This window comes from Silene latifolia, chromosome 2, assembly GCF_048544455.1.
Source record: "Silene latifolia isolate original U9 population chromosome 2, ASM4854445v1, whole genome shotgun sequence".
Taxonomy (NCBI): Eukaryota; Viridiplantae; Streptophyta; class Magnoliopsida; order Caryophyllales; family Caryophyllaceae; genus Silene; species Silene latifolia.
The window spans coordinates 1952253-1971927 of record NC_133527.1 but is presented as its reverse complement, the minus strand read 5'-3'; the positions used below and the strand labels follow the sequence as shown (position 1 = coordinate 1971927).

Here is a 19675-nt window from a genome sequence, read left to right as displayed (position 1 = left end):
ATCGGATAAACATTTACTACAAGTGGAGGAAAAAAAACAAAGTCGTTAACAATGACGCACTTTTTCTTAAATTTGTTTTCTTTCTCAAACTCATGTTATTGCTAGAAGCAAACATACGCAATTAGGTAATGACGAGCTTATTCAGTCCTCGACTTATAGTTTATCAATCTACCGTAAACCTTATTTTAATAAATAAGTTTTAATCCTACTCAATATAATCTATCTATCTATCTATATTATTAAAGGAAGCTTTTTTCGAGCAATATTAGAGTCTCCAACCTTTGTCAAACACCTCAGTAAATAAAATAAATATAGATAATGCTAAATAATTGTAACTATATCAAATTAATTAATAATAATAAAAATATATCACCCGTTTATCACAAACTAATAATCATTCTTCAGTGTATAGCAAGTGTACACATACTCAAACTCTATTATTATTTTTTAGTTGCACACATAATCAAACTCTATTATTAGTTAGTGTATATATAAACCCTGCGATCAATATTATTATCCTTTGAATGTTCCCCCTCCCCAAAAATTGAGTATGACTAATTTTTGTTTTAATGCATCGTGTTAATATTTGTCATAGTGAATATATATTTTTTATGCAATGAGATCTAATTATGTACTCTTTTATGATTTTTGAGGAAACAATGAAGGAAAACAATGTTGTTAGGATCGGGATCCTACTTTGGATCGATGAGCTTCCTAGGATCAGATCGGTAGGATCGGATCGTAGAATCGTAAGATCCTACAAATTAACTAAAATACGTAATTGTGTTATCAAAATATGTTAAAATCTCGTGCTTAAATCTCAAAAACCACTTTTATCTTACGATGTGCCTACTAATTATTCTCTTTTATAGTAGATTTCTATCTTAAAAGTTCTATATAAAATTTTAATAACTGAAAAAATTGAAATTTTAATAATGTAGGATCGGGTCGTATAATCGTAGGATCGGGTTCAGATTCTACTTAAAAAAATTTGACACACGTTGAATCGTAAGATCCTACAAAATTAAGATCCTACCTAGGATCGGGACCGGTCACCACTTTTTGGATCGTAGAATCGTAAGATCCTACGATCCGGATCGGGAGTTTAACAACAATGAAGGAAAATGAACATCGGTATTGAATCATTGCCAAATCAACAATAATATCAGTAGTTTTTACCCTGTATTACCATGTCAATGTTATTAACGGTAAGTCGGTAATTATATCTTCTTCTTAAGAAAATCTTTTCAATTTTATGGATTGTATATTAAAGTCTAACTAATATGCATAGGTTTTTTAGACGATCTGATCAGATGTTTTGGTGTTTAATTTAAATGTGTATGTCTCTTATTGTAGAATTGGAATTGTTTAATTAACTTTTTTTTTTTAGAAATTTTTTTGAGATAGATGATATTCTTACTATAATCTCTTAGATTATGATGATGAGTTTTGTCGATCGTAGCAAGATGATACGTTTTTTAGTACAATAGCGCCCCGATATTTTTTAAAAGTAAATAAATAAGATATAAAGCTTGACAATATTTTATGGTGCACAAGTCTATGGAGTGTACTAATGATGCAATTTTTCTAATACAAATCTTTTACATCCGTATATGATAATGGCTGAAGTGGAGTGCATCTTATCATCTTAGTATTGTTCAGCGATCCACACTATGCACTTTCAATTATATACTCCCTTTGTTCCAATTAGTTGTTTCGCTTTTGATTTCGTCCCAATTATTTGCTTCGCCTTTGATTAAATAATTGGAAAGAAGGGAGTATATGTCGTGGACAAGTGCCTATTAAAAGTTTTGTATACATCGCATAAAGAAAAAGAGGTTGATCATTATATTGTATATATAAACTATGCATGGAGAGATCAGATGGAGTAGTTGGTTTCCAATTCTAACTCTATATGTAATACGTAAATATAATATTTTGTAGATTATTTATGATAATGGATAATATAGTTTTACTCATAATTACCCGTAATTTAATAACCTTATGAGGAATTGTCGGTTAGTAGATGGGTTATTGTACGTCATTGTTGGTGTGAAAAAACTATTGTAAACCAATTTTTATATTTATGTACTTTTAATGTTGGAAGAATCAATATCTCTAGAAAGTATTTTGCGAAAGTGATATGTATTTTCCTTTTTATTCAATTAATTACTCATTATATGATGGCCGCCATTTTTAATGAGAATCAAACAAAGTAGAAGTTCATCGAGAAATTATTTAGTATACCATATCATCGTACTCCTCAATCAATAAGAAAATTGGATGACGATATTTTTCACAATTAACAAATTAAAGATAATCTAAGTAAAAATTAAAGGGAAATGATAAATACAGTCTTTAGCGTACACGATAATATAGTATTTAGAATTTTTCTTGATGTAATAACTCCCTTACCCCAATACTAATTAAGATTTGTTTATATAAACTAGACTATATTGTAAGGAGTGCCTCACATCAACCAAAACTCACTATATACGGAGTATATTCTTATGAATATATTATTCAAGATTAATTTTAGAAATTTAGTATTTGCTTAGTTAGATTTTGGTTGTTCAATCTCATACGGCCAAGTTATTGATTACCAACCCAATCATCACATATCGTTCAAAAAAATCGTTCAAAAAAATTACAAATACAATAAATATATAATGTAGGAGTGACGTTATTGGTGTTGTTTGAATAACCTGATTTCGTAGTAGTTTCAAACAATATTACACCGGAGATTATGTCCAAGGGACTATGTAAAGACAGCACTACTTCAAATAGATCATCCCCAAGAAAATATATCCCATACCCCGTATAATTTTCGGATCGTTTTTCTTATGAGATGAGAGTTGGAGGATTATCTAAGCGTACTAGAAATACGAACTGCTTGACCATATTTTTTCTAGTTTAATTTCAACCTTATTTCGTTCATTTTAGTTTTACTCAACTCCGTTTACTCAGTTTTATCCCGCTCAATTTAGCTCAGCTCCATAAAATTTAACTCAACTCAATTATAGTTATACTCTATATCTTTACTATCATTATAACCACCATTGTCATTCGTCATTATCATTATTTTATGCTCGATTCAGTTCAATTCAATTAATTTCAGCTTCGTTCAGTTCATCTACCTTTAATAATTTAGTTTAGTTTAAGTTAATTAGTTTTGTTTACTACCGCCATAAAAAATGGCGTGAATACTAAAATTATACCATTTCCACATCAGAAATTACTTAGTGGCCCGTGCATCGCACGGGCATTAAATCTAGTAATTTATATTTTTGAAAATTAGTCGATAAATTAATTTTTTTCATGCTCCTTTATTGGAGTTAATTAGGTAATCTATACTTCTTATCGATGTTTCCATATATTAAAGAGAGCGGTACAATTTATTAAATAGGTAAAATTTCTCAAAAATGTTTTAGCAAATTCAGCACGAGACATGTATATTTATGTATGCACCCAAGGTCCAAGACATGATTTGAATACAATTAAATTAAAGATAAGAAATTCGCCTGATTTGTATCTTTTTTTGGCAGCTGTGTCTCAATGCTATTGCTACGCGAACTAACATTGCTACACGGATGAGAAATGGGACGGATACTCTTTGCCCTATATGCAACAGTTCCGAGGAGTCTAGCTTTCATCTTATTCGCGAATATGGGTGGGTGGGATGGGTTTGGGATGGGGTCGGGTTGGAGGTAAAGAAGGGAGATGGGTTTGAGCGGGTGAGGGAGTGGGTGGAAGAAGAGTGGAGGGAGTGGAGTGTGAGAGAATGTTTAACCTTTATGACGGGGTGTTGGGCTATTTGGGGGGCGCGAAATAAGTGGGTTTTTGAGGGCAAGACGGTTAATCCTGAGGTGGTGGTAAGGAGGATCCGAGGGCTTTTGCGAGAAATGCTAGAAGAACAGGGGGTGGAGGAGGAGAGTAGTGGCGGGAATGGGAGCTCAGGCGGTGCAAGAGAGGGAGGCTGGGTGAAACCCGTGGGTGGGGAGTTTAAAATAAACGTCGACGCAGGGGTTGTGGGTGGTGTTGGGACGGGAGTGGGAGCAGTTTGTCGGGATGGGGAAGGTTATTTGGTGTGGGCTTTGACGGAGCAAGAGACTATAGAGCGTGAACCGGCGGAAGCGGAAGCACTGGCCATTCTTGCTGGGGTTCGGGAAGCACAACGAAGAGGTATGAGGCGCATTGTGGTGGAAGGTGATTGCATTACTGTCATCCAGGATTTACAAAAGCGAAGACAAGGGCGAAGTAACATTTTTATGATTTATGAAGAGATTTTTGATGTTTGTACTCATTTTGAGTCGTGTGTGTTTTCTTTTACTCGTAGGAATTTTAATAGTGTCGCTCATAGCTTAGCACATATCGACCCTTGGCTCAGTGGCTGTAGGCGATGGGATGAGAATGTGCCTCAACATATTAGTGATTGTATTGCACGTGATCGTTTATCTATGAAGTAATACCCTTCCGGGTTTTTTCAAAAAAAAAAAAAAAGAACATACTAGTGACAAAGTTTTAGCCAATAGGTTGAGTTGAATATAATGATATAGAGAAGTTTCAAACTCGAATTTATGTCCTCTTTATATTATGTGTTATACACTTATACTTACCTCATTTTATACCAAAAGAAAGCAAATTTTCGAAATAAGATCTATACAAATGATGAAGACTATCCATATGACCATATTAGACCTACAAAACTACAATTGCTAGGTTCAATTTCATTCTATCTACCAAGAGGTATTTATATACGGAGATGTGACTCAATGGCCCGTATACGATTGAGTCAGGTTCCCTTGACGACAATTACATAGCAGGGATCCGTCTCGGAAATTTTCAGACCGTACTAAAATTAAATATGGCACCGAAGATTCAATATTTTCAGTAGTATTTGAACGAAATATTGAAATATATAGGGACTACGGAGGACTCCGTATTACAAGTTCTAAAAACCAATACGGTAGGAGATGAAAAACGACATTAAACTCGCTACGTTTTAATTCCGATCCTTACAATTTGGTTAAGGAGTACTACCCGGGAATCTTAACGAGGCTGGCAATACAAAGCATGAATGATGTATACATTGGCAGTTGATAATCCTTCAAATAGAAGGGTATCTTTGCGGTATCTCGTTGATCATACCATGTTTTTTTTTGGTCTAAACCATCCGGTAATCCGAACCACATTGGGCCGACTAATCCGGATTTTGGGGCGTGTCCAAGGATTACGGTATTTAAACCCCTCCCAATCGCAGTTGTGAGGGATCGATCCGCAGACCTCCCTACCAAGCGCAGCCCCATGCTACCACTGCGCCAACCAACGATTGGTTCGTTGATCATACCATGTCAGACCCCCGAAACCAACAAGTAAACGATTATGTCTGTCCTTGGAACGAGCAATAAGACTATGCCATAAAAGATCTTTAGGAAGATGAAACATTACTAGTCACTACTATCTTATAATCATCGTGTTCACTATCGTAACCAAAACCATATGACAAGAAACTATAGGATAAGCTACTGCAGCCGTGGGCCCATTTTTTCTCCGAAGGAGGAAGGATCAATTTAAAAGGACGCGTTATAGGGCTGCATATAAGAAAGCACCTAACCGCAAAATCATCGTGACGCGTGGCAGTATTATAATTCGACACAATAAGTTTGTAGCAAACCAATCCATTGCAAGTGCCTACAACATCGCAATGGTCATTGTCTCTTACGTCCTTAGGCCAATTGGTCCTCCATTTAAGGGGGTGATAAAGATCATCTACGATATGAAAGATTTTCGTACTAATAAGGGCACGATTTTGTCGTGAATTGGGTTCGAGGGATTTATTAAGATGGAGTTTAATGAAGAGGGGGCTGTCAATAAGATTGTACCACGCTTTGCATACGCACTTGAAGCGTAGGAGCGATTTAGCCGGTAACAAAACCAGTATTTCGTGGACCACATCTAATGGTATTCGGGGGACTACCATTCCGACTTCTAAGAGTTGGGAAATTAAGTTTGAGATTCTCAATGACATCGTTCAAAGTGTGTGTATATATATACAACCGGTTTTTCTAACAAATTTTCTATAATTAACTTATTAGGGCACATGTTAGAAAATCCGATATATATTGATTATAAAGGAATTATATTGAGTCTAGGAAGGTGATTGCTAGAAGGATTCTCATTACCATTGAGTTTCCATATTATCACCTTTAATTGATTTGTTCAATCTATAAACAAACTTGTTATTTTGTTAGTCGTATGACACCGATTTTTTTTTTTTTTTTTTTTTTTTTTTTTTTTTTTTTTTGGTACGCATAAGGGGCAAAGCCCCGAAAACTAATTATTAGCTATTACATGGGGAATAGCGATCCCAAAAATGTCCTCCCGAAGGATGGGGCGAAGCCCATGACTCGGAGTATCTAAATAATTAATAATAGTACTCGAATAAACTCCTTGGTTGGCCAAATAATCCGCAGCCCTATTCGCCTCTGTATATGCTCAAGCTTGATTACCCAACCGTCTTCTTTCATCAAGTCATGACCGCGCTTGGTGATGAACTGGTGATGAACTTAAGGCTATTGCTCACGAGTTGTTAATTCTCGTTAATAATATTAACACACGGACGATTATCCATATGAAAGGAGCCTCGTAACTCGCATCGATCTCGCCTTCTCTAGATCCGCTAGAAGAGCGAAGAACTCAGCTTTCATGGAGGTACAACTACCAAACGAAAAGTAGAAAGCGGAAATGAAGTTGCCGGTCTCGTCGCGGAAAATTCCTTCTCCTCTTGCTGGACCAGGATTACCCTTCGACGTGTTAGAAGGATTGAGTCTAATATATTGATGTTTATTAATCACGTTGTTTAATCACAAAGAATACTAGAGTATATATAATACAATCTGGCTAATGAATATGCGGAAGGAAATATTGCTAACAGCTATATTTACAAATAAGGTAAAGATATGCTAACAGCTATATTTACAACTAAGGCAAAGATAAGATGTTGTCATTATGGATTCCGTCGGGCCTTGGCGACAAGCAATTAAATCTGCCTGCAAACGATATATACGAGCATCGTTTTGTTGAGAAAATCGAGATCGAATATCGAGCCATACCTGCCGCGCCTCAGGTCTCTTGGAAATCGACTTCTTGAGAGATGGACTAATCGTTAGTCGAATCCAGGCCGTCACAAGAGCGTTTTGTGACTGCCACGTTTTGAAAGCAGCGTCGGTAATGGCGGGTTGCGAAATGGTTCCGTCGATGTAGCCACTCTTGCCCTTGACGAGAAGAGCAAGAGAGAAATCTTGAGCCCATTCATCATAGTTATCCCCTGTAAATTCAGTTTGTGTAATCTTAAGACCGGGATTTTCAGCATATTGATAAGGAACAATCGGAGGTCGATTAGGATCGATGAGGGAGTTATCGGTGTTCGGGTTTTCGATTTCGGTGTTCGCCATTATTGAGGATGACGGCAGAAGGAGTTTTTAATTGTTTTGTAAAATTAGTAAAACCTAAGCATCTGCTGATACCATGTTAGAAGGATTGAGTCTAATATATTGATGTTTATTAATCACGTTGTTTAATCATAAAGAATACTAGAGTATATATAATACAATCTGGCTAATGAATATGCGGAAGGAAATATTGCTAACAGCTATATTTACAAATAAGGTAAAGATATGCTAACAGCTATATTTACAACTAAGGCAAAGATAAGATGTTGCCTTTGATGATGAGGAACTAGCCGTTGGAGCGAGGGGCAGCCTAATACCCCCCCTCAAGTTGGCGCGTGGAGGGATGAGACGCCCAACTTGGAGAGCAAATCGTCAAACGGTATGCGCCCGAGTGCTTTGGTGAATATGTCGGCCAATTGAGCCTTTGTGTGGATATAGCCCGGGCGAATAGTACCATTGAGTATCTCATCTCGGACGAAGTGACAATCAATCTCGATATGTTTAGTCCGCTCATGAAAGACAGGATTCCGAGCGATATGTAAGGCGGATTGATTGTCGCAATATAGAACAATAGGCTCGGTATGATTGATGGTAAGAAACTTGAGAAGACCTTTTAACCATTTGAGCTCACAAACTGAATAAGCCATAGCACGATATTCGGATTCGGCCGAGGATTTAGAGACCGTTGTTTGTTTCTTAGTTTTCCATGAAATAGGAGACCCTCCAAGGAAAACAATGTATGCGGATAGGGAACGACGGCTCACAGGACAACCGTCATAGTCGGCGTCACAATAAGCATGTAAGGATAATGTGGAGGTGCGTTGGTATAATAAACCTTGGCCAGGTCGACCTTTAATATATTTCACCACTTGTAGGGCGGCGTTCCAGTGATCAAGTCGTGGAGCTTGCAGAAATTGGGCAAGTATGTGAACAGAGTAGAGGAGTTCGGGTCGGGTTATTGTGAGGTAAACGAGACGGCCGACTAAGCGACGGTATGGTTGTGGGTCTTTAATAGGAGGAGAGGTCGAGAGGGTTAATTGATGGTTTGGGTCCATCGGGACGGCGGCGGGTTTGCAACCGAGTAAACCCGTTTCTTCGAGGATGTCGAGGGCTTATTTTCTTTGAGAGATAAATAACCCGGTTTTATTTTGTGCAATTTCAAGCCCCAAAAAATATTTTAGTCGGCCCAAGTCCTTCATGTGAAAGCACTTACTCAAATAGTTTTTGAATTTAGAGATGTCGGAGGAGTTATTCCCACAAAGAACAAGGTCGTCAACGTAAACCAATACGTGTATTTCGGTGTTGGGCTTGATAAGAGAAAACAAAGAGTGGTCATATGGGCAGTGAGTAAATCCATAGGATTTTAAAGCGGAGGCGAGTTTTGCATACCAACATCTCGGAGCTTGTCGTAGACCATATAATGACTTTCGGAGCCGGCAAACTTTTCCATTGGTCGTCGAGGAGAAACCGGGAGGTGGCTTCATGTAAACTTCTTCGGTAAGGTCGCCATGGAGGAATGCGTTGTGCACGTCCATCTGATGGAGCTCCCAATTTTTAATAGCAGCAATGGCGAGAAGAGCTCGGATGGTCACCATTTTAACGGTCGGGGCAAATGTTTCATTATAGTCGATACCCTCCACTTGTCGATTACCCATGATTACGAGTCGAGCCTTATACCGTTCTATGGATCCATCATCATTGTACTTGATTTTATAGACCCATTTTGAACCAATAGCTTTCTTATTGGGTGGTAAGTCCTCAAGTGTCCATGTTTGATTTCGTTCAAGTGCGGCGATTTTGTGTTGCATAGCGTCTTGCCATTCTTTAACCTGCATAGCGTCACGAAAGTTGCTAGGCTCGTGATTTTTAGTCACGGCCGCTAGAAAACATTTGTGAGGAGCCGAAAATTTGTCATAATTGATAAAATGAGATAAAGGATATCGTGTACCTGAAGATGATGTTGATGCGATGATGGCATGGGTCGATGGGTGACGTGGGGGTTGAACAAAGCCAGCCAAGCGAGAACTCGGAATTTTAAGGCGGTGACCTTTACCCATGGTGACGGGGTCGGTTGGGGTGGGGTCAGACGGTGTGGTGGTGGCAGCCGTGGAGGTCGTGGGGGGAGGGTCGGACGGGGAGGTCTGAGTCGTGGGCTCAGTTGAGGTAGTGTTCGGTGTGGTTAGGAGCGGTTGTGGGTCTGAGTGGTGTTGAGTCGATGGAGATGTGGAGGGCTCGGTCGATCGAGACGAGGAAGCGGTGGTGGTGGCGATAGGTTCAGTGGAGTGTGACTCGAGCATGAGGGGATCGAGAGGAAGTGTAGTGTCCTCAAGAGTCGAGGGGTCAGGACGGGGGTCGTTGATAGTGAGAGCTTGGTATGGGAACTCGGTCTCGACAAAAATAACATCTCGTGATGAAAAGAAAGTGCCGGTGTCAATATCGTAAACACGCCACCCCTTTTTGCCAAATGGGTAGCCTACAAAAATGCATTTCTTGCTTCGGGGGGCGAACTTATCGCGGGAACGATTTATATTTCGGGCGTAGCAAAGACAACCAAAGGTTCGAAAATGGTTTATGGGTGGTGGTTTTTGGAAAATGAGTTCGTATGGGGTTTTGCCATTAAGTAAGGTTGATGGGGTGCGGTTGATAAGGTAAACGGCGGTTAGGATGCATTCCCCCCCAAAAAAAATAGGTAAACTTGCTTGAAAAAGAAGAGCGCGAGCAACGTTTAAAATATGACGGTGTTTCCGTTCGACTCTCCCATTTTGTTGAGGAGTGTCAACTTGGGAGGTTTGAAAAAAAATGCCATTTTCTTGAAAAAAATCGTTTAAATATGTGAATTCAGAGCCATTATCGCTACGTAAAGTTTTTATTTTCTTATTAAACTGACGTTCAATCATAGCAAAGAAATTTTAATAGAAATTTTCGTGTGTCACTTTTTTTATTAAGTAAATAAACCCAGGTGGACCGGGAAAAATCGTCAACTATGGTTAAAAAATATTGTGAACCACATGAAGCATTAGCCGAGTATGGGCCCCATAAGTCGCAATGTATCAAATCAAATAAATTGTCCGCAATACTAGAACTTAACGAAAATTGTTCGCGAGTTTGTTTAGCCCGAAGGCAAACATCACAATGAGAATTTAAAGACGAAGTTTTAGAAATATTATTCAAACTTGGAATAAAACGTAAAACAGAAGTAGAGGGATGCCCCAACCTCCGATGCCAAATCTCGTGATTATTCGTGATTCCGACTGAGTGAGCTCGTGGAATGCTTTTCGGAACCCCCGTTAAAAAATATAGCCCATCGACTTGCTCACCCGCACCAATCACCATCTTCGAGGAACGGTCCTGTATAATGCAAAGTTTATGAGAAAATTGTATGGTGAGAGAGTGATCGAGAAGGAGGCTTGAGACGGATATTAAATTACAATTAAGGTTTTCCGCAAAATAAACATTACGAAGAATTAAACGAGGAGAAAATTGAATATCACCCATATGTGTGGCTTTTGTCTTATCGCCATTGGGTAACCCAACTGATAAAGGATTAATGACACGTAAATTACTAAATAAATTCCGGCATCCCGACATATGATGGGATGCCCCGATATCGATAATCCAAGAGAAAGTAGAGAGTACATTACCATTAAGACGATCCACGGGCTGATTTTTGCGAGCTTGCCATAGTTGAGTGATTTCGTCGAGCTCGGTGGGATTAAGACTATTGAAGTCTATTTTGTCCAGGGAAGGGGTGGATGAGGAGCCGGGTTCCATGGCTTGACCCGACACCATGTGGGCTCGTGGTGTCGAGGTAGCCGTGGATTTCCTAAGCTGAGCCCACTTGGCTCGGCCTTGAACATCGGGAATTACGGTACGACTCAAGTCTTTCTCATTTATAATAATTCGATCCCTCGGTCTTTCACCCCACCAATCAGGAAATTTGCCAGTGACACGAAAACAGACGGGATAAAGATGACCATAACGAAGGCAAGCAATACAATAGGGTCTATTAGGGTCATCAGTGTCAGGTTTTGGAGTACGGGAATCACGGCCCAATGAAGGGGAACGTGAAGCAGTGGACAGCCGAGTGGCAAACGCCATGGGGTCGGGACGGGTTTCAGTTTTCGAAACATTTAAAGCACGCATACTTTCCTCTTGAAGAAGCCTATTATAGATAAAATTAAGAGGAGGAAGAGGATTTATACCAAGCAATTGAGACCTAGCACTGTCAAAACGATCGTCGAGTCCCATGAGAAAATCACGAACCTTTCTTCGTTCGCGTCGAGCATCCAAAATTGTCACCCAAGTACAGGTGCACGGATTGCAAGGACATGACTCTACGGGATCAGCCTCAATAAGTTCGTCCCAAATAGTAATAAGTCGACCATAATATGTCATTATGGATTCCGTCGGGCCTTGGCGACAAGCAATTAAATCTGCCTGCAAACGATATATACGAGCATCGTTTTGTTGAGAAAATCGAGATCGAATATCGAGCCATACCTGCCGCGCCTCAGGTCTCTTGGAAATCGACTTCTTGAGAGATGGACTAATCGTTAGTCGAATCCAGGCCGTCACAAGAGCGTTTTGTGACTGCCACGTTTTGAAAGCAGCGTCGGTAATGGCGGGTTGCGAAATGGTTCCGTCGATGTAGCCACTCTTGCCCTTGACGAGAAGAGCAAGAGAGAAATCTTGAGCCCATTCATCATAGTTATCCCCTGTAAATTCAGTTTGTGTAATCTTAAGACCGGGATTTTCAGCATATTGATAAGGAACAATCGGAGGTCGATTAGGATCGATGAGGGAGTTATCGGTGTTCGGGTTTTCGATTTCGGTGTTCGCCATTATTGAGGATGACGGCAGAAGGAGTTTTTAATTGTTTTGTAAAATTAGTAAAACCTAAGCATCTGCTGATACCATGTTAGAAGGATTGAGTCTAATATATTGATGTTTATTAATCACGTTGTTTAATCATAAAGAATACTAGAGTATATATAATACAATCTGGCTAATGAATATGCGGAAGGAAATATTGCTAACAGCTATATTTACAAATAAGGTAAAGATATGCTAACAGCTATATTTACAACTAAGGCAAAGATAAGATGTTGCCTTTGGTGATGAGGAACTAGCCGTTGGAGCGAGGGGCAGCCTAATACGACGCACCATCTGTATTTAGTAAAATCCAATTATGTGGAGGTGGGAGCCCGCGAATGTAAACTTCACCGGTTGAAAGTTAGGTATGAAGATATCGAAACGTTCGAAGGCTTTTTTCGTAGCATCAAACTGTTGAAGAAGGAAGACTTTAGGATTCGTTGGATTCTCTGACTCACGCCCAAACACTATATTATTACGCCATTTCCAAAGCCACCAACACCGATATGTGGTCGGGTCATTTTGTTATTGATCGCAGACTAATATTGAATCGGTATTTACCAAAAGAAAGCAACTTTTCGAAATAAGATCTATACAAATGATGAAGGCTATCCATATGAGCATATTAGACCTACAAAATTGTATACATATACCAATTACGAAGTACTCCGTACATGGCATTTTTATATTCTTCAATTGTTTTGTTATCAATCTTCTATTCCTTTATACAACTAACATAATTTGATGTGTATGTAAGGAAGATCCCAAAATTAATCGACAATCGAAGAAAAACAAGATTAACAAATGATCAGGATGAAGGAAGGGAGTATCCAATCTTGGTTCTTAACACTCGATTGTTGACCTCTAAAGCCATAATCAACGGCTTCTTTGCACTCGAATGAATGAAGTAGCTTGTCGATCACCTTCTTTTTCTAGTAATCTTCAACAAAGATTTTGAAGATGAAATCACGAAATCTTTTCGAGTATAGTTTTGGATCAACGGCCGATATTGAGGTCGCATCGTATTGCATGGCCTTGTAAGCATGCTCAAGCTTTTTACTAATATCGTAGTCTTGAAGAATGTCGATGATGCCAAAGAACATAACAACATCATAAAATTCTCCGATTGGCTCCATTGCTGGAAATTCACCTTCCATTGTTCTAATGGCTCTTTCGACTCGAGCCGGCATGTTTATACCTAATCTAACACTAGCCCACCTGAACAAAAATGGAAACACACAATCTATTGAATCTACAAACCAAAAGAGTATTACTCTCTCCATTTCGTTTATATTGTCCCATTTAGAGCTGGCCATCAACACAGGCCGAACAGCCCAACCCGCCTTGGCCCGTTATTTTATGCAACTTGGCCCGGCCCGGCCCGGCCTTGGCATAGGGTCTAAAATTCCAGCCCCGGTCCGCCTTGGGCCCTGGCTTGGGTCAAGCACATCCTAACCAAGCCCGCCCCTCCCTCCCGGCCTGGCCCAAGTCTGACCAGGAGAGCCCGGCCCGAGTACAGGTCTAGTCCGATTCGACTTTTTCACAAAAAAATGTCGACTTTGACCAACATATTTCACCGTTTATGATATGATCGACCATCAAAGTCAAATAGGTACAATAACTAAAGGCCCGAGTTTAAAGACATAAAGATGCTCACCATGCAGGGTCGATTAAAAGTTGATCCATATCTACTCTCGATAAACGAGGCCCACTTTGTTCACTTTCTGAGTCATCGCCTAACAACAAAAGTTTAGTTCAGTAACAGTCACATTAATGAAAGTACTCTTTCAGTCTCAATCATTTAATTACCATTTTTTTTTCTTTTCCGAGTGACATACTTTAATTAAAGGTAAATAAATGATTAGGACGACAAAGTAGTTACAAAAATAGCAAGAACAAACCAATTGGAGTACGAGCTCCAGAAGGAATTAAGTCCCCTGCTTTTGATGCTTCCCTAAAATGAATGCCTACAAGCATGCTATAATCCATGATTCTTTCTTGTTCCAAAAACTCGCAATCTCGATCCACTTGCCTGTGTAAACCAACCATATTTAAATCTTCTTATCATGCACACGAAGCGTACTAAGTCGACGATGTTATGAGGCGAAAGCAAGCTTGCATTTTTATGTTTTGAGTTGTGAAACAATGCCCTTATTATAGTGAAATATGCAAGAATCGACCATATGGGTTGGCTCAGTTGGTTAAAACATTGGTAACACGGTTGTCATTGTTGTCTAAGAGAAATCTTTACAGAAATGAGTCTGTAAGCTGAAATATGTGAAAATCATCATATGAGTTGGCTCAGTTGGTTAAAACATGGTAACACATTACACAGTTGTCATTATTGTCTTAAGAGAAATTTTTAAAGAAACAAATAGGCAAGCTGAAATATGTGGGGTCGTCCATATGAGTTGGCTCGGTTGGTTAAAACATACTGAATAGAAAAAGGATAAAAATAGGAAGCAAAGAGTTACCTGCAAAAGTCTTGGAACCATGACTTATGCAATTTAAAAATGAAGTTGAGATCAAGATCTTTGAGAATGGTACTTGCATCTAATTCTTCCTCGGGTTTATCGGTGGAACGACCAAGTGAAGAACCTTTCAAGTCGAAACGTCTATGAATGGTGTAGTCGGTGCAAAAGAGGTTTCCCATTATAATAAACCGCACCTAATTTCAACTCGAAAACATCATTATATTGTAACAAGAAGAACGATTATAGGAAACAGAGCAGGTTTGTCATCTTACTTTCTTTTGGATCGGACCTGTCAGTTTTACACAATGCAGGCCGAAGAATTTGGTGACGAGGGTATGATCGAATGCTCGTACGTGGCTGTAGTATGCTGATAGCATCCTCAGAAGTACCTAACCAGACAACATGCTGCAACTTAGCACGTTTTGTAGTATGAAATGCATTGGTCTAACCACTGGCGGAGGCAGAATCTTTTACCTGTGGGGTCTATTCTAATGTAATTGTTAATCATTTCTTATTACGAGGTCTTAAAGACATAAACTTTTTAAAACGGACAAATTTTAATGATAAAAAAGCGTCAATTGTCGAAAAGCTGTGGGGTCTTGAGACCCCACAACCATATATGAGGCTACGCCACTGGGTCTAACATCGTCTACAATTATGCAAAACGATAGAGATAGGTCGTGATGGACGAGATCAGATAGTCAGATAGATCGTTTAAGGGTAGTGAAAAGAGAAGAAACAATACTTTGACTTCGGCCTTCTTCATCGTCTTGATCATGTAACGATCATCACTACTCAAATAAAAGAAGCTGCCGCTTTTGCCAGGAGAGGACAACTCCCTAAGAGCGTCATTCCCACAAATCGACAACATATAATCAGCTGCATCCACCTTGAACAGTTTCCTCAATGCTCTAGTAATAAAACCTCAGAAGATGTCAGTTTTGCCGGAACTTGCATGTCAAGTAAGCAAAGCTAATTATAGCCCGGAAACTGACCTGAATACTAAAGGGCAATAGTCTTTCCATTTGAACTCACAGGAGCTGTGTGGAGGAGTATACTTCGATCCTTCTGACGGAAATTTTGTCCATACTTTTTCTTTAGGATCAAATGCTGATGATTTTAAGTCTAGTGATGTTGGGGGAGCCGGTCTTCCTACCGCGTGCCTGCACAGTACCATAGCTAACCCATTTTAAGAAGATATTGTTCTGTTTCTCCGAAAATGTCATTTTCTCAAACACTCTCGGCTAAGCCAGTTGACATCTGAACGTTTTGAAAATTTGTACTAATTATTTTTTTTGCATTATAATTTGATGCATACAGGAGTGATTATAGTAAGCCAGTGCCTACAAGTAAGCGAAGCTAATTAGCCTCGCCTATAACTAAAGACGGATATCTCCGTCTACATTGGGGGGGGGGGGGGTGCTGTTGTTTGAAAATTTTAAAAAAAATTCGAGGTCTCCTTATAAAATTACCCTTTCGCCCCCGCTGACATTAAATTCTGGCTCCGCCACTGCCTGTCTATAATGAGAATTTGCTTGAATAATAAGCATGAGACACTGTAAGGAGGTCGAATGTAAACAGCCTTACCTGATACCCAATTGCAGATTAAGCATAAGCTCATAGTTTTTGTGACCTTTAGTAATAATCTCCCCTTGTTTCCTCCCTACTTTTGGTATACGAAGCGGTCTCCCAGGAGTAGCCGGCGCGGTCTTAGTAGAGTAATTCTCAAGATTTAAACCATCGAAATCCACATCTCGCCCACCAACAGAATTCCGATGATTCCTGTCACTTTCAGAATCCCACATGGTTGCACCACCACCAGCCGGTATTCCTGAGTCGACTGACATCCGGCCAGGCCTGGCCGCGCCTTTGGATGACTTCCACGTCGCCAGAATCTTCTGTGACGGAAAAAGAGTTATCTTTTCAGTTGAACATACTTTACACCCACTCGAAATATCACTATACAAGTCCGTAGGATCCCAATCAGGAACTACTCCAGACATTTCATTACAATTATACATGCAACTCATTTCTTTCGGTTCTAAACTCCAATTTCCCTCGTAATAATTTCCGTCATCAAACTTATAAATACCTTCCCCGTCTGGAGACGAACCCTTCCAGTTCCCCTCAAAACGGGCCCCATTGGCCCACACCATCGTTCCGGGCCCTGAAAACACCCCACTCCTCCACTCACCACAATAGTAATTCCCATTACTCCATTTATACTTCCCTTGCCCATCTTGCAACCCGTGTTTCCAATCGCCTTCATAAGAATCTCCGTTCTCATAACTTATAAACCCGTGTCCATGTTTCATATTCATCACCCAAAATCCTCTATAAATCTCCCCATTTTGAGAAGTATAAATCCCTTTTCCATCCATATACCCGCTTTTAAACTCGCCCTCATAGATCGCCCCAGAAGGCCAACTAAACCGACCTTTCCCTATCGCTTGCCCTCTAAACCATTCTCCTACATACATACACCCATCTGTCCATAAATACTTTCCATGACCATGTGGGCAATTCTCAAACCATTGTCCCATATAATAATCTCCATTCGGAAGGAACTTCTCTACTTGACTCGGTTCTGTCGATGATGCAATCACACTCTCACTTCTTTGGTGGGTGCTTCCTTCCACCTCCTGTTCAAAATCGTCGTTCAAGTGGGCAATCGACATTGACCCGAATATGCTGTGGGCCCGTTTCTTGGCCGCAGCTTGTGTTTTTCGGAATGTCGCTTCCCATGCTTTTGCCATTCCTCAGGACAGGTCTCTGCTCCTCATGCTATTACCATCAAGAAATCATCAAGCCTTCAATTTTGCGCATTGCAACTGATTAAATTTTTGGAGCAACGAACCTTAACAAGCATCCAATCACGTCGAATCAACCTTATTATGATTACGAGTATTTTTGTTGAAAAATTTTAGTTATGTTTTTTCTGGTTGGATGTAGGAGAAACAAGAGAAAGGAAAATTTTTCATGCGAAATGAAACTCGTAAAAGGCGGAGGAAAATGCTAATCTACAAAAGACATGAAGAAGAGATCTTCCCTAGAAACAAGTAAGAAATGAACGGACACTTAGTAATATATAATTTGCCATTTTTAGAGCTTGAATTCCCTACAAACAAGAGATTGATTAATTATTATAATGTTCAGGAAGAAAAGTGATGAGAATTTCTGCTAATTTACGAGCAAGAGTTAATTAATTAGACCGACTGCGAGCTATACTTGGTTTCATTGTCTTGGACACACATACGACATACCGTTGTGTTGTAGGACAATAGCTTCATTTAAATAAACTTGAAATTGTTCTCGTTAGATCGTTTAAGGATATAATGTATGATAACCCTTTAAAAAATAAAATGAAATTCAAATTAGCAAATAACGAGTTCAAATCCTTGATGTTTATATATCGTGTCCTCTCAGTTGTCTTTAATTATTTTAAAGAACGCTACATATTATACGTGAGAGGGTGGCCATTGGCCAGTATATAGTACCGAGTTTTGATGCCATGTACCTAGATAGTAACATTATCTCATTTTGTAAATATAGTTTCTAACAATGAGCAAGATAATAGCTAATTAATACTAGTAACTCACAACTACAAAGCATGGAGTGATTCAAAATTCAAAAATTGTATGCTCAAACAACATTCATATGAGAATGTATGTCAATAAGGCACTTGGGCGACAGTCTTATATTAACGTCAATATCTTCAATTTTACGTTATAAAAAAAATATAAAAGTTAATATTCTAATTGTATTTATCAAAACAAATGAATAGTATCGAATATTCTCTTCGAACTTAAATAACGTCAAAATATGAGAGGTTGTATTTGGAGTTGAATGGAGGGAGTATTATACTGCCATTGCGGCTCATTTATGCCAAAAATCAAATATTATTAAGCAGAAAATACAGCATTATTAGGCTGATCAGGGAGTTTGTTAGGCATGCAAGCAAGTAGTGCTAGAAGCACAAGAAGTATGAGAGGAATAAAAAGAACGTAAGACGGAGGCGGTGGCGGAACGGTCGGAAAAATGAACGGTACTCCTAATATAAAGGCAGCCACAACCACCAAAAACATGGTTGAACTCCAACCCAAGTATAGAGTGTTACTCGTTACGTTGTTTTTCTTTTTTATTGTCATTTCATTATAAAAAAAAAAAAAAAAAAACTAATACGGAGTATTATATTGTATTTTTTTTCAACAATAATAAATCTTTTATTTTTACCCTTGGTAAAAATAAATAATGAGGTACTGTTTGAAATAGAAAGTGAAATGGGTTTATAGATATTGTAAATTAAATTAAAAAAATTAAATATTAATTGCTTTAGACCAACCAATGTTGATCATAGATGACTATGCATGCACAGGTGGTAACCCAAAACCAATCGAGCCATGTCCTCGGGTTTGTTGGAAACTTACATGGGAACTTGCGAGATTGTTACTTGATGAATGATGGATGCCAGAACACCCAATGAAACAGAACCATGGGAACTTGTTTGTAATTTGATGGTGTTGCTGCATTAAGATTTACATACTAACTTGTTGGTAATTTGATGTTTTTTGTTTGTTCTGCGGAGTAACGTGAATTTGGTGGTGGTGTGGTGATATTTTGTAGGAGACCGATTTGCATACCAAAAGAACACTAGAACAGGACATACGGAGTTTATTAGATTTTGTTTTGTAGGATGCCTTCTACTAAAATAATACATAGATATTTATGTTGGTTGGTTAACATGAGAGTTGAGAGTTATGTGGTGAGCGATTTGGTGAATTATGTAGCAATGAGTGTTTTTGAGATGCTAAAAGTTTAGATCTTTGTCTGACTACTTAAAGTATACTTGATCTTAGACATCATTAATTAGGCTTCCTT

At 39.0% G+C, this 19675-nt stretch overlaps 3 protein-coding genes across 3 annotated transcripts; 1 reads left to right on the top strand and 2 right to left on the bottom strand.

The window, feature by feature from the left end:
• Positions 1-3590: 3590 nt before the first annotated feature.
• LOC141627063 (uncharacterized) lies at positions 3591-4466 on the top strand. Its single transcript, XM_074440558.1, has one exon. The coding sequence runs from the start codon at positions 3591-3593 to the stop codon at positions 4464-4466; it is 876 nt and encodes a 291-aa protein (XP_074296659.1).
• A 3178-nt stretch (positions 4467-7644) lies between these two features.
• LOC141627051 (uncharacterized) lies at positions 7645-12293 on the bottom strand. Its single transcript, XM_074440553.1, has 3 exons — positions 10880-12293; positions 8841-9330; positions 7645-7651 (listed from the first exon to the last, which is right to left on the bottom strand). Exons 1-3 carry the CDS (start codon positions 12291-12293, stop codon positions 7645-7647), a joined length of 1911 nt encoding a protein of 636 aa, XP_074296654.1.
• A 647-nt stretch (positions 12294-12940) lies between these two features.
• Positions 12941-18146, bottom strand: LOC141642000 (phosphatidylinositol 4-phosphate 5-kinase 4-like). Its single transcript, XM_074450657.1, has 8 exons — positions 16385-18146; positions 15793-15960; positions 15543-15708; positions 15070-15186; positions 14798-14991; positions 14225-14355; positions 13981-14059; positions 12941-13541 (listed from the first exon to the last, which is right to left on the bottom strand). The coding sequence occupies exons 1-8, from the start codon at positions 17551-17553 to the stop codon at positions 13256-13258; spliced, it is 2310 nt and encodes a 769-aa protein (XP_074306758.1). The 5' UTR covers positions 17554-18146; the 3' UTR covers positions 12941-13255.
• Between the last annotated feature and the right edge of the window lie 1529 nt (positions 18147-19675).